The 14,533-nt window shown below is 35.5% G+C and overlaps 1 protein-coding gene across 12 annotated transcripts in view; it reads right to left on the reverse strand.

The window, feature by feature from the left end:
- The window catches only part of EVI5 (ecotropic viral integration site 5), a 74,928-nt gene that overhangs the window by 47,158 nt on the left and 13,237 nt on the right, over window positions 1-14,533 (reverse strand). For 6 of the 12 annotated variants that reach the window (XM_082765578.1, XM_082765579.1, XM_082765584.1 and 3 more), the window contains 10 exons: window positions 12,852-13,041; window positions 9,578-9,802; window positions 8,519-8,593; window positions 7,829-7,954; window positions 6,932-7,075; window positions 5,777-5,866; window positions 5,572-5,669; window positions 4,498-4,558; window positions 2,597-2,650; window positions 276-308 (listed from right to left, as the gene is read on the reverse strand). In XM_082765578.1, the coding sequence (XP_082621704.1) occupies window positions 276-308; window positions 2,597-2,650; window positions 4,498-4,558; window positions 5,572-5,669; window positions 5,777-5,866; window positions 6,932-7,075; window positions 7,829-7,954; window positions 8,519-8,593; window positions 9,578-9,802; window positions 12,852-13,041 (1,096 nt within the window). Of the gene's footprint in view, window positions 1-275; window positions 309-2,596; window positions 2,651-4,497; window positions 4,559-5,571; window positions 5,670-5,776; window positions 5,867-6,931; window positions 7,076-7,828; window positions 7,955-8,518; window positions 8,594-9,577; window positions 9,803-10,466; window positions 10,569-12,851; window positions 13,042-14,059; window positions 14,205-14,533 lie in introns of those variants that run through there. The other 6 variants (XM_082765583.1, XM_082765585.1, XM_082765574.1 and 3 more) reach the window with 3 other exon arrangements.

Genomic DNA, 14,533 nt, shown 5'->3' on the forward strand with positions numbered 1-14,533 from the left:
CAGATTTAAGTTTGCAATATTCAATTTTAGTGTTAATAGATCTTAATCCATTTGAAAAAAGAATTTGTACCAGAAGTACATTAGTTTAGAAAGAATATTATAACGTGCAGGTATTGGGTTTTTATATTTTTAGTATATTAAACAAGAGATTAGCTATATATTTATTCCAAATCAAAGCACGGATAGAGTACAGCATGCAAATATGCATGCATTAAAGCAGTTTGGGTTTTGAGAGTAGAAAAGGAGTCATACAGTAGAAGACTAGAAGACTATACCTGTATCAATCTATCTGCCAAGGAAGCACTTTCCTACAAAATGAAAAATTCAGATAGGAATAAGGAAAAGAAAAAAAACAAAGGAGTGATAATAGTGACAAAAAAAAGTGAGTAGAGAAAGAAAATGCCCAAATTCTACCCATTTCCTATACAGGCAACTTCTTTTTACAAAGAAAAATAACTCTTCATAAAAATTCAGGCATCTCAGCCTGAAAGTTGCAGGAAGCAGCCTTTCTGCAATAGAGTGTACCAGGCGGTCTTACAGGAGTCTGGTTACTTTTATCTGAATGGCTTCCTTCCTTAATTAAGAAGAGTTATCTGATATTATCTAATAGATGAATGCAAGACTTGCTCTGTGGTCCATCCACATTAAGAAAGGAAGGCATAATCTGAGCACAAAGGCATCTCCACTAAGAGCTGAGACATTCATGCAGAACTAATGCTTTCGTCAAGATGAAGCAGGAAAATTAAATGGTGCAACTGACAGACAAGTAGAAATCTTCAACTATGACAGCTGCTATTTTGTTCCACTAAACTCTAGCAGTAATTCAATTAAGCAGTTCATTGATTCTCCTCCCTTGCCAAAGTTTTGCAAGAAATAGATTTAGGTATGCTGACAAGCACTACATTCCCCACTACCTGCGCCACCAGGGAAATACACATTTAATAAAAGTCATTTCCTCTCTATCACTCTGTACATACTCAATTTTTGCATTTTCTATGACAGAATGCATCTATTCAATAAATAAGGTTAAAACTTATTTAGTCTTAAAAAAATTCCAAGGGCAAAGTTTGAACTGGCTGATAGGAGCTATTACTTACACATAGCAAGGTAGCATCTTACGGTAAGTTGTTTGTCATGGTACACTAAGGAAATTGCAACTCAATCATGTATGTTAGGATGAGGAAAGTTTTAAAAAACAAAAGTTTCCAACAGAACTGAATATTTGTTCACTTTATGACCTTGACTTAGATGATTTGATAAGAATTTCTGATGAAGATAATTAATAGATGATATTTTTCAATTTTGAAGTATTCCAATGTGACTGCAATAGTCTGGAGGTGAATTCTGAAACCTTAAAAATATAGTTTACAAAAGTGCTAGTGTCTTGACAGTGCAGAGTTCCTAATCAAAAAAAAAATAAAAAAAATCAAACCTCTGCATATTAGGCATGAAACAGGTATTTACTATTCTAAGTTTGCCACAAACCTACTAATGTGAATTACTACAGTCTTGAACTTTTTAAAATTTTGCTCTCTTCAGTTATTTTTAATCAAGATTTCAGTATTTGAAATGAAGATATAAAATTGTATTTTTGGTTACAGTTTTATTTCACAAGATATCCTCATTATATGCATTTTTTCTTTTCCAAATTAAGTACAGAAATCACAACTAATTATAATTTAGCATAAATTGACTGATTCTCCAAGAAACCACAGTGGATTTAACACCTGAGATGTGACATCTTTCAGTTATTTCACTCTAAATTCAGTCTGCTCTTTTCTTCCCTGTAAAACAGAAACAATTCCTTGCAACTCAAGAGCATTCAATTTAATTTGCTGAAAGATAGTTGCTATTTGCAGTTCAGATGAGTAAGAGCGCTCTCATTCTAGAGCAGACCAGCTTGGATGCAATCTGTCACAGGAAGCACAACAGATACCAGAACGGAGAGGCTATCAGAACAATGGCTGCGTATTAACAATGTATAGACAGTTATCATACATACTCCAAAATTATACCCAGTTAAAGGCAGCTAACAGAACTCTATTCCAGACTAAACCTGTAAGAAGTTCTAAAAATGGTATTCTTTCCACCTCCCATGTACCTTAATTTTATGCAACAACTCAAAAACTGTGCAAGATTAATTAATGGCAGATTGCCTGTACCGAATGTGAATGCTGCAACAACGCACCTTTACTGCTATATTCATTAGTGATGACAGTCTTTCATCTCTGACCATTAATAAGTTTGTCATTTAGCTCCTACATAAAACACCTAGGAAATTCAGATTTCTCTACCCAAGCATTCCACTATTTCATGCAGTCTCCTGTACTCTGAACAGATGCTTCTTGTTAAAGCACTACAAAAACCTGGATGCCAAACATGCTTCAATTTCAAGTAAGAATCAGACATCATAAACATTTATAAACACTGACCTTAATTGCTCTGTTATTGCCATGTTTTTGATTAAGCACTGTTAGTATACACCATAAATTAGCGGGAGAAATAGAAAGCTATAGGTATGAGATTCTCATATCATATAATACAATTACCACTGATAAGTATAAATAACATTAAATCTAGTCAGTAACATACTTACTTTTTCTAATGTTTCAATGCGCTGTTTTAGGAGTCTATTCTCAGTTCGTAACCTCTGCAATGTAAACAATTCAGAATTGTATTTCTCAAGTTATAAATGGAAAGTCTGATAAAAGCCAAGCAAGTTAGCTTTAAAAAAAATATCTGCCTATGAAAATCATAATCAATACAAAAATTAGTAGAGACAGCCTTTTGAAACATCTTTATGTCATGTACTAACTCAAAACTTGAGTTTAAATATCTTGACAGAGCAAAGATAAGAAAAAGGTACAAGAAAGTATTTGTGTCAGCAATAGATAAAAGCAGTAGATGTACAGGTGAACCAAAGGGTTTAACCACACACCATTAGACTTAACCTCTTCATAAATGAAACTGACACAGTTCTCATGGTTAATGGAGATGAGAATATACTCCTTGAACTAGGACAGGTAAATGAGATGCTACACAGGTATCATTCCTTTTCCTTGGACGGAAAAGGTTTATGTATTTTTTGAATTATTTTATCTCATTTGTAATGAGAGTTATTTACCTCAAATACCTCAGAAGTTAGAAATAATTGTACTGAGCTGCATATTTTACTAGTGTATTTCCTGTAAATCATGGTTTGAGAAGCTACCCCAGCAGGTCCTGAAGGAGGTTAAGAATGGTGCAAACTGCTTTGCTACCTGTTTATTAGGATAAACCGTCCAAAAAAGCATGGAACATTTCTGTGCTCCCAGGTACATGTCACTGAATTTTTCCTCAAGAACTACAAAAACTTTAAAACTGATACCGCAAGCCAAATGAACAGCAGTGGACAGGAAAAAGGAAGGCTGCAACTCATTCCCTCTAACAAGCTCTGTATACCATACTAGTCTATTACTTCTCCCACTGCCTTTTCTCATGGAGCTGACCATATTTTATGACCAAGAAACAAACCCACAGTTAAAACTTAACTGTGAAAAAGGAAAAAAAGATACCAAAAATTTCTTTATGTCACAAAAGCAAAAAGATACTGTGATTAAGTACAGGAAGCAGGCCAGTTAGGAAAACATAAACCTTTCAGAACAGAGCTGATTTTTCCACCACCACTCCCTGCTTCTCACATTATATCAATTGCAGAAGCTCTGTAATAAAGAGTGGCTGCAGACAGAAGACACCTAACCTTGGGTCTAATGAATAATAATAAAAAAAGTTCTCAAGTCAAAGGTAAACCACTTAAGTGAATTGTGATAAGAACTCCTTCAACATATGTTTTTGAGACCTGTGTGGAATACCTACACCCAAGCCAGCATGTAATGAAGCTCTGATAAATGAGGTCATCTGTAATCAAGCTTTAGTAAGGAGCAAGTAATGAGAACTAAGCGCAGCAGGTCTCCACCAATGATTTTTCTTTAATTTTTTCCACCAGCAGTCTCAATTTCACTGAAAGTGCCCTTTATGAACAATTATGAACAATTCCACTGCTGAAAAACATTTTGGGACCTCAATTACATGTCCTGCTACACGTCCTTCCTTCTGGTACCGATATGGGGCCTCTAAAGGGGCCTGCAAGAAAGCTGAGGAAGGACTCTTACCCGGGAGTGTAGTGATAGGACAAGGGGTAATAATTTTTAAGTGAAAAGATGGTAGATTTAGGTAAAACATTAGGAAGAAATTCTTCACTCAGAGGGTGGTGAGGCACTGGAACAGGTTGCCCAGAGAAGCTGTAGATGCCCCATCCCTGGAGGTGTTCAAGGCCAAGATGGATGGGGCCCTGGGCAACCTGAACCAGTGGGAGGTGTCCCTGACGTGGCAGGTGGGTGGAAATAAATGATCTTTACAGTCCCTTCTAACCCAAACATTCTGTGATATACAGACCAGACATGTAACCCACATCTCAGAAAAGCGGATTCACAAATAAATTTGTTGAGACGTTCTTACTTTGATTTCAACTTGTTCTTCCATTTCTTTTGTTTTTATTGTAGTGTATTCCTTCTCTAACCTAAAAGTTGGAAATCATAAAGGATGATTAGAAAAATTAGACAATGAATTGGTCTAATAGATAACAAGCAACAGTAGAACACAAAGGCTGATATTTCCTGTTTAGACAACTGCTTGAAAGTTGCCAATACATTCCACCTGTGAATACTTGGATTGGACATCTTTGAAATGAAAAGTATTGGCTTTCACAGGAAGCATTTTCCCTGTAATCTTTGTTACTGCTTCTGTTTTAAAGAACACCAACTGTTCACTCCACAGTACTGATCAGACTGCTGACAGAAGAATTGGCAAATTTATTTTGAAAGACCCTGGCACAAATCTGTACCTCTGCTGTTCTTGCACTGCAATATACTGCAATAAAGGCCCAGATTAAGAACAGAAGAATTGCCAAATGTAACCCCAGAAAAGCATGAAGTATGCAAACTGGCTTGTTACAGAAGGCAGAAAAGTGAAGACGTGCAACTAACCTTAAAAAAAAAAAAGGTAGCAGCATGCTCAGAATTTCAAACCCAGAGCCAAGATTATCTTACAATTATCAATGGTGTTGCAAAACTTAATGACCTTTATTTTAAACAGTAATAGTCTTGAGTACACATACAGTCTGTAAACTAAAAACCTTATTACGATCTGGCCTAAGTTCTTAAGTTTAAAATCTCTTCCCTACTTCATCCTCACAAGAAAGAGGAAACAAAACCACATGTATCCCACACCACACTGCTTTTTTCTATTCAAATCCTGTTTACAGAAGTTCCATAATTTTCGATAACCGACAGCTTTCCTCAATGAGATTTTTAGGTTACGTGAGATATAACTATTACATTTAAAAAAAATAGCAAAAGCTGCTTTAGAAGTATTCTCTTGCAAACAGAACTTCAATTCTAACCATTTACAGTAATAAAGTCCCCCAAAATTTAAACATGGAAAATTCAAAGTGAAGTACTGAACAACTAGCTTTAAAGAAACAAAACAGTAACCCTAAGCAGTAGCAGTCTTTTCTCAAAATGTTATACCTACTTTTTCATCTTTTTTGCATTGTATTTGACTTGGTAGGATGCTTGGATTAATTTGTCTGGACCACTGTCAAACTGATGTGGAATGACCTTTTGAAAGTGCTAAAAGCAATCAGAGCACAAGATTACATACAGTTAGTAGGTGCAGAGAAATATACACACACTACACATTTCAGGCATCTCTTACAATTATATCAACCTTAACTTACCTGTAACATTCCTTCCATGTCAAGTTGCAGTAATTCTGCTTGGTTCATCTGAAGTAGAGCTAAACCTACTCGAAATACAATCTCTAAACCCTGAAAACAGAAGTTAAAAAATAACCAACAATTATTCATGGCATTATCAACAGCATAGGATGATTCTATTATTTAATTCTATTATTTACTAACATTGGAAAGCTCATCCAGTTTCCTAAACAAGAAAGAGGGAAATTGAAAAATCTCTAAATAACAAATTGGTCACAAGTTCTTTTTTTGTACAAAGGACAAGTAGTCAGGTTACTTGTCCTGATGTCAGATCCTCCTCAGAGACGCAAGGGCTGAGGTAAAAATATCTTGAATGACAGTTGTTCTTTATGTAAGCTTAATCAAAAGTATAACACATCTAGTAGAAGAGGGGAAAAAAAGGAACAAAAGATAGGTACTTCTCAAAAAAGGATGTTTTAATTTCATGTCATACAATACAATTAACTATTTAAAAAGATGCATAGGAACACTCAACTCAGGAACATCCAAGACACTATATGTAGAGTGTCAGCTAAAAGGATCCACTTTTGACTTAATATTTTCTTAAATTATTATTGCAGAGGAAGGATGTAAACAGATCATAAACTTTGGTTTGCTGCTAACTACAACCACTCAAAGCTCTACCTCTAAATATGCTTTCAATGTTATACTAACAATGCCAGTGATTAATTCTATAAATTCCTTTGGCTACTTGTCATCTTCTGTGCAATAGTTTTGCCAACATTCCCTCTTCCTGATCTCCTTATCCCCATAGAACTTCAACTTTGGCCTGAAAGCAGAATTCCTTTCTACCCCAAAATACTGGAAAACTGATGTCCCTGTTGTATGATACCATTGCATGGCATCCAGAACTTCTGACAGATAGAGTAGCTCTTCAATAGGCTTAGAATACAAAGTTGCCAAACATGCTTAACATAGTTGCTCTTCCCTGAGAAGCTATGTGCACAAAATCTTCCCATACAAAACAATCTGTTAAGCATAAGGCCTGAAAAACAAGGGTACTTGAGATTTGCCCATCAGAGTGGAATTCATACTGCTACCCAAATAACATCTTAACATCTAACATGCTTTTAGCATCTACTCTTGCAATGGAGCATGTGAGCATTGAGTAGTTACCTCAGACATAAAGATATCAAATATTCTTGTTGCAATTGGTAGTGGAAAAGTTGTAAGAAATATAGTTAGAAACCATGATGATGCATACATAGAAGTGTGAAAACTCTGAGACTGAAAGTGCACATAAAGCTCTGGAAGATGCTCCTGCAAAAGAAAATGAGAAAAAAAATCTGTTAAGCTTTTGCCAGTAGTTTTTATTGTGCACATTGTTTTGACAGATACAAGAAAAAAGTTAACTTTTATTTAGCACAGGCAACAGCTATATAAAACACACAACTAGTGTTATTTGATATGGATGTGAAAAGATAACATTATGAAAATAATATACAGTTCAAACAAAGAGTCCCAGTATAGAATGCTCTACAGTACTTCTGTACTACACAGTACAAAATACAAGAAAACTTCCTGATCCTAAGTCACAAACTTCTAAATCCTTAAATCACACTTAGAATGGGCTAAGCTACAGAAAGAGCTGGAGAGATCTAGGGTATAAGGCAGATCCCCATGTCTTATCATTCACTATGTGACACCCTCGTATTAGGAACCATATTACAAAACAAGGTGGTTTTTTTCTTTGTCAGCCTTTTTTTTTTTTAAATGGCTATAAATTGACTATGAAGACATGAATTTTGAATCTCAAATGCAAAAAGGATTAAACATTCACATGCCTAAACTACAGCACCACAAATCCTCATGCTTCAACATTAAACTTTGGCAGACCGTCTGGTTTTAAAAAAAAGTACATCATATAGCCATGTGGATATGCTTCTGAAGTCCTGAAACCAGCTACTGGCAGAGAACAGCTTATTAGTCAGACATGCCTGCTCTTTAACTGTGATTTCCAAGTCCATTATTACTAGTTACTGAAAAGGGAGTCCAATAGATTTCTGTACACACCTGAATCATGCATTCAAACTGGTACATACAAAGGCCCAGTTCAGCCATGCTTGGTTTAAAGAGTTCTCGTAGTCTGTAATCTTGCATTAATTTAACAAACACGCAAAATGCCTCTTCTTCTGGCATCTATATTAAAACAAACAAAACACAGTAAAAAAATCAGGAAAAGCGTAAGGGTGATGGAGAGGGTTTAGGGTTTTGTGTTTGCTCTTTTTTCTGTAAGAGAGGTATTTATAGCTAATTACTATAATAATCCTTTTGTATATACTGAATCCTATCAAGTGATTTCTAAACTGAAACAGAGGTCTGCAAATTCCTTATAATATACCCTAGCTTATAAAGCAAAAGGCAACTTGAGGATTATAAAATTTGTCAAGTTTAATTTGACCTTAGAGGAGGTTCCATGTAACAGAAATGAAAGTAAGAATTTCATTAATATCTTAAACAACACTCTGCAATCCTATCTTAGCTCTGGGAAATAAGTGTATTCTCTCACCCAGGAAGATAGTATCTTCTTGGTAAAGACAAGACTACAGAGAGTGAGTCTCATTTGATTTGCAGAGTAAGTGGCAGCCCTTGACAACTGCATTGTAACAGAATTATTTTTTTTTAATCTAAAAAACCTCAAACTACCACAATGATGCATTTTAGCTGGGATTTTAAATGTTCACATTTTAACACCATGTTTACCTGCATAAGCAGTAATCCAACTATAAAAGCACTTCCTTGACAGTATCCAACTTCACGATCCACCAAAGAATAAGCCTACAAAATAAAGTTTTAAGACTCTGAACAATTAAAGTCTCATTATTAGTGGAATGAAATAGCTCGTGCTATCATTTTGCTAATAACTTGGTCTTACTCTCTTAATCCCAGAGAGGACAGACATTCTATTCAGAAGTTTTGGTCAAATATTTAGTTGCTACTTGCAGCTGTGAAGGAATATGAACTTTTCTCTCAGATGGCCTTGAAAGCACAAACTAAAGCACACCTAGAAAAAGCTTGCACTTTCCAGCTACATTAATTTGCCGAGTGTAAAAAGGTAAGAGAGGACTGGCATACAAACTGCATAGCATTACCACTTCTACAGGAGACATGACAAAGAAACACTACCTTTCAGAAAAAAAATCTGAAGTTTTATTCACAGATGGAAGAAACGTATTGGTTTCCACGCATACTGCACTTTCATCTTGGAATTATAGAAGTTACTATGATTTAGAAACCTGTTAACTCTTCTGTAAAAACTGCTATGGAAAAAAGTCTTTCAAAATTTAAGTTCTGCTACAATGAAGGCAATACAACGACAACTTAATTTTAGGATTGTGTTCTCATTTTGTGCTTAGGTACTAGGTGCTGCACATTAGCCTGCATCTGCCATTTTCTGGTACAACATACAGGTTCAGAAACACTTAAACTGAGTGCTAGTTCTGATTTACAGTGTTCTCACTGTCAACACTGTTTACCTTGCTTCACAGTATATTTTACTCCATTATAATCTCAGCAGTAACCCTGTGATTGTTTTAATGTATGTTTAGTAGGCAAATGTTTTAAATCTCTTATAAAATCATTGACTATAGAAACATTTCAAAGCTATCTTTGAAACTGGAATATAATTTGGTAAGCAGAACTAGTTTAAAAAACTAGAACACATGCAACTGATGTAAGTTCAGTTACTACAATGCAAATTATTTCCAAACTTCTACACACATTCATGTTAAATTATTTTCAAGGACTGAAATACTGTCTTACCTTCATTACATTAAACAAAACCTCCTGTCCAAGACTGTCTTTCTCTTTAAAAAAGTCATGTTCAGGGTATGTTCTAGCAATATCCCTTCTTATTAGTTTCTCACATGGAGATGTCATCTTCAAAAGCTCTGAATACTGATCCTTTATTGGCATGCTTTGAGCACTGCATAACAATTGCCAAACAATTGCTCTGAAATGATGAGGTATCCCTTTTCGAACAAGCTCCTAAAGCATAAAGAAGGATACAAAATTACTATTTCCTGAAAATAAGCGTAAGCCTGAAGAGCATAACATTTCAAGGAATTAGTTTTCTCACAAGAATATGTTCACAACATGTCACAAATCAATCACATATTTCATGAAATGTAAGCCTCTGTTGCAGCCTGATAGGTTACTGGCAGCTAACTACAGTGAGTCACATCATTTTAAGTGGCTAAATTAGCTAATAAAATTAGTTCTTCCCCTACCCCATAAGCTTCTTCAAAAACCTGAATATTAAAAAAAATATATACATTTTTTAAAAAGAACCCCCCTTACCCAGAATTTAATAATTATTTTTCACAAAATACTAATGAAGACAACACCCTTAATTATATTTGTAGTTTAAGATACAATAAATTACTGGTAAAAAATAATTCCAAATACAAGTAAACAATAAAGTGGAACTAACCACAACATAGCCAATCAGAATAAAATAGCACAATACTACTATTGGAAGTTATTTGACACACTTGACAGATGCATCTAATTTCACTGGTGTGCCAGTATTTCCAAGTTCTTTTTTGTTTTAAGAAAGTATTTATTTTCTGACACTGTACTAAGAAGACATTAGGTTCACATCTACTGAACTAACTTTACATTCCTAAAAAACAAAAACAAGAAAAATCACCAGCTACGTATCATACAACTCAAACCTTCCCAGATAAATAGATCTGAGAACCAGATTCCAAGTTTGGTACTTGTCTTTTCAGAAAGCACAAGTAGGAAGTAGTCTTGTTGCTTGATCTGAAAAAATTGATGAAAAAAGTATGAGTCAGGAAGTTTACAGACTTAGTAGTACTTTCTGCAACTAGGATCAATCTGACCTAGAAGACCCCCTCTTTAAGACAAGAAGGTTCCTTTCTTGTTTTAAACCTTAAGAACTATTATCACGTATGCTGTCTCCTACATGATAGTTTATTTTGCTTACTAGTATTTATTCTGAAGCCAGTCATCTTCTATTGTGCAAAGCATCCTCCTTTTCCTATTTATCCAAGTATTTTTCCTACTTGTCCAAGTAGGAAGATACCAAGCCAGAAAGATTAGCTAATTTAACAGTGATACTTTAAGGGACAGTCCTGCTTTGAATTACTTAAACTCAAACTTTGACACAGGAGCTTTACATCACTGACCTCAGCTTTCTAACATCCACAAGATACCCAGCCATTTTCAGAACCATCCTAGTAATGTCACTTCAACGATTTGTCCAGTGCATGACACAACTGTGACACCCTATATTATTTCCTACATCTCCAAGACAAGCCTAACACATCAGCTTTCCACATCTGTCTCTAGCTATTATGTCAACAGCACACTATCAGATTGCAGATGAGTCATCTAATGACTCAGAAAGGATAAAAATAAAAACAAAGCATTAACAAGTGATCTGTTGCCTTAAGATACAATGCACCTGCTTGACAAAAATAACAGGGTCAGTACCTTCATCATTCCTAGAGGAACTGCAGGAAAACACACCTATTAAATATCAATAAGATTATGGTATTTTACACAGTATTATGCATACTGTAATGCAGGACTTCTTGTGTCTTCTTTTAGAATCTCTCCATAAACAGGAAGGGTGCTCCAAAGCAGAACGAAGACACACAAACAGAACTTACCACATACACAAGAAGGCATATACACCTATGCCTAAAGCTTCAAGAACTTGCTAGGTATCTAATAACTTCAGACTAGGTTTCATAGTCAAGACAAAGAGATGGCTATGCTGCTAAAAATCATACCTACTAGTACCATCCTGAAAAGGGTATGGATGTTCCCATATTCCATTTTAATTTCAGGATAACAAAGCTTAGGTTGACTTTTGACAAACACAAAAACAAAAACACACCTGAGAATTATTTAACAAGCAGTGAAAAACTCATTAGCAATATATAGTTAAATATTTACTAAAAGTTAGTCAAACACTCCCTAAATGATACTTGACCAGCAGTAAAAGTGAGTGACACATGACACTTTAAAACGTCCACATGCAGGCAGTTCAAACACTGAACCCTATCCAACCAGATCTACTTATTGTCATCCCACTTGTGCTTTTTTTTTTTTTTTCCTTTTGCAAGGTTCATGTGGCCTTCTTTTCATAGCATTTTGGGAACACCTTTCCAGAAACTGTTTTCCCTATGCAAGCATGAAGTCTTGAATTCATTTTCATCCCGTTTCCTCTCTCAAGTCATGTTCTTTCTTCACAACTGCTTCACATAAAAGATACTTTGCTTTAGCCCATTGTTCTGCCTTCCCACAACCTATTCACACACACACACACTTCAAACTGCTCAAAAGACCTTGAAATTTGTATTCTGCACATAAAACTACTGACTACAGCCAATAAAGAACCACAGCAGAACAGACTGCCTACGAACAAAAATCCCACGCTGCTGTACTTGCTGCTTCTGAAACACAAATATGTTAAATGCCTTAGATGCTTTTTAGTTTGAATTTGAAGTATAACTGAACTCTGCTGCTGCATAAACCCACAACTGACCTAGACTGAACACACACTGGTCACAATTTGTCTGGCCCACTCAGAGTTCAGAAACTGCGTGTTCTTCCACTTAAGGGCATCCCTGGGGTCAAGTTACTTGGCATGCACAGTGAAACTAAATTCCTATCAGATCTTCATACAGTAGAATTAAGCCCTCTAGTGATAATGTTTTTAAAGAGATGGCTGTTCAGTGGGAAAATAATCATAGCATCCAGCTGTTGTACGACTAAGCAGGTAATTCCATTTTGAAAATGTAGTATATCTCCCCTGTATTCAAGGAATCTCTCATTACAAATATGCTGAAATCTCTGGTATGCATCTAATTTCAATAAGACATGCTAGGCAAAACTAAAGCCTAGTAATGGTTATGTAGGAAGCACAAAGTCTTCGGAATTGAAGCAGAATTAATCAGAAGCTTCTATTACATATTTAAAAGAATACAGCCAACAGGAAAATAAAAAGCTATCACTTATATCACATTACAAATATATCCTACAAAAGCTGTCCAGCTACTACCTTAACTTGCTTTTCTTTCTTTTTCCGTACATCTTCCCATTCATTCACAATCCTCCCCCACAGGATCCACGAGTCTTCTTCAAGATGGCTGAGATTGCTAGAAGCTGATGAGCTAGATACAAGAGAAGATCCACTATTTCTTCTTGACCCATTTACTGATCGCAGGGATTTGCTATCAGTTTCCAGGAGCCTACAAAGAAAGCATGAAAAAAAATTAGTCATTCTTATCACAGTATCATACTACTAATAGTTTGTTTACAAGTCAGTTCTTCAAACTCTTAAAGAACATATCCAGAGGTTCAGCAGTACAGTTTTTCCACCCATACTAAATTTGAGAACAACTGCTCAATGTTACTTTTTTTTTCTTGAGTTCAAGCAATTCCGAAGACAGAAGAGCACCCCACATTGCAGCCTTTCAATAAAGGGATAAAAATGCCTTAAAATTCGTCAGCACTAACAGAAGTGAGATTTTAATACAAATTCTTTGTGATCTCACAAACTAGATCTTAAAATGTGAAAAGATCAAATTAGAGAAAGTACAAAAGCATTGCAAGTCCAACTCTTTCATACATTTACCAACTAGAGATTAACAGACCTACAGGAAATATTGGTGAGTTTTATTTTAAGGTGTAAGTACCAGCAAGAGGATTTGATTTTACTAGCAATAGAAAATGGGGCTGTCATGCATCACTCTGACAAAGAGAACACGAATACAAGCAAGTTAAATATTCTTACTAATATCCTAACAATAGTGTCAAATGTCAAGTCCTAGAAAAGACAGTAATTTTAAAGCAAAGACAAAAGAAGCCTGCAAAAAAGCTACCCGTTTACACATTTTTCATTCTATTTTTAATGGCAATGTAAATACAGACAATCATTAAAACTCAAAGCAATTTTGGAATGCCTGAAGTTTGCTGACAACTGTTCAAATTAACATGGTGTTTTATAAGTGCACGAGAGAAGTCTCAGACCTAAAGAATATGAACCAGGCAACAACAGCTGTTAGTACAGCTAATGAATGGGTAATTAAATCCTGGAGCTCAGACATGAGAACTTCACTGATTATCAGGTAGCAAGGTATATTAAAGACATGCCAAGTGCTGGACAGGTTCCTACAGACTTCAGGGCACTGACCTGTGCTGCCTCCTACAGGGAGGATGAAATCTCAGTACTTCTGCTTTGGAAGAAGAAAAAAATCACGGATTTACCTGCTAGCTGGCTGCTATGATCATCAATTTCACAAGGAGGTAGAGACAGATGGGGATCCATGGCAAAAAGGCCTCCTCTGTTTATCCACAACTCATACTGAGCCCCATAAGCGGGGGGAAGGTTCTTTTTTAGACCACATGTTAGCTAAGAGCGAGAATTGAAGAGTAACTTAAAAAAAAAAAAAAGTGTTTTGCTGTATCAAGTTTTATTTGTGCTTGAACTTCCACGAATTCTAATGCTTGTAAAGCAGACAGATATGGTTGATTAATTTCTCATGCATCTGCACAAAATCTAAAAGACTTCCAGTATTTTAGCAAGGTCAAGTCAGGTTTTAGATATTTAGTAACTTATAGCCGTTCTACACAAGTTTCAGAGTACCTACAATTCAAGCTCTCAACTAAGGTAGAGTTATTTACATTATCTTTCCCTGCACCTAGCTTTCACCTATTTTTTTTTATGCAAATTAGAATAAA

The sequence above is a fragment of the Aythya marila genome (genome assembly GCF_965140915.1).
Source record: "Aythya marila genome assembly, chromosome: 8".
Taxonomy (NCBI): domain Eukaryota; kingdom Metazoa; phylum Chordata; class Aves; order Anseriformes; family Anatidae; genus Aythya; species Aythya marila.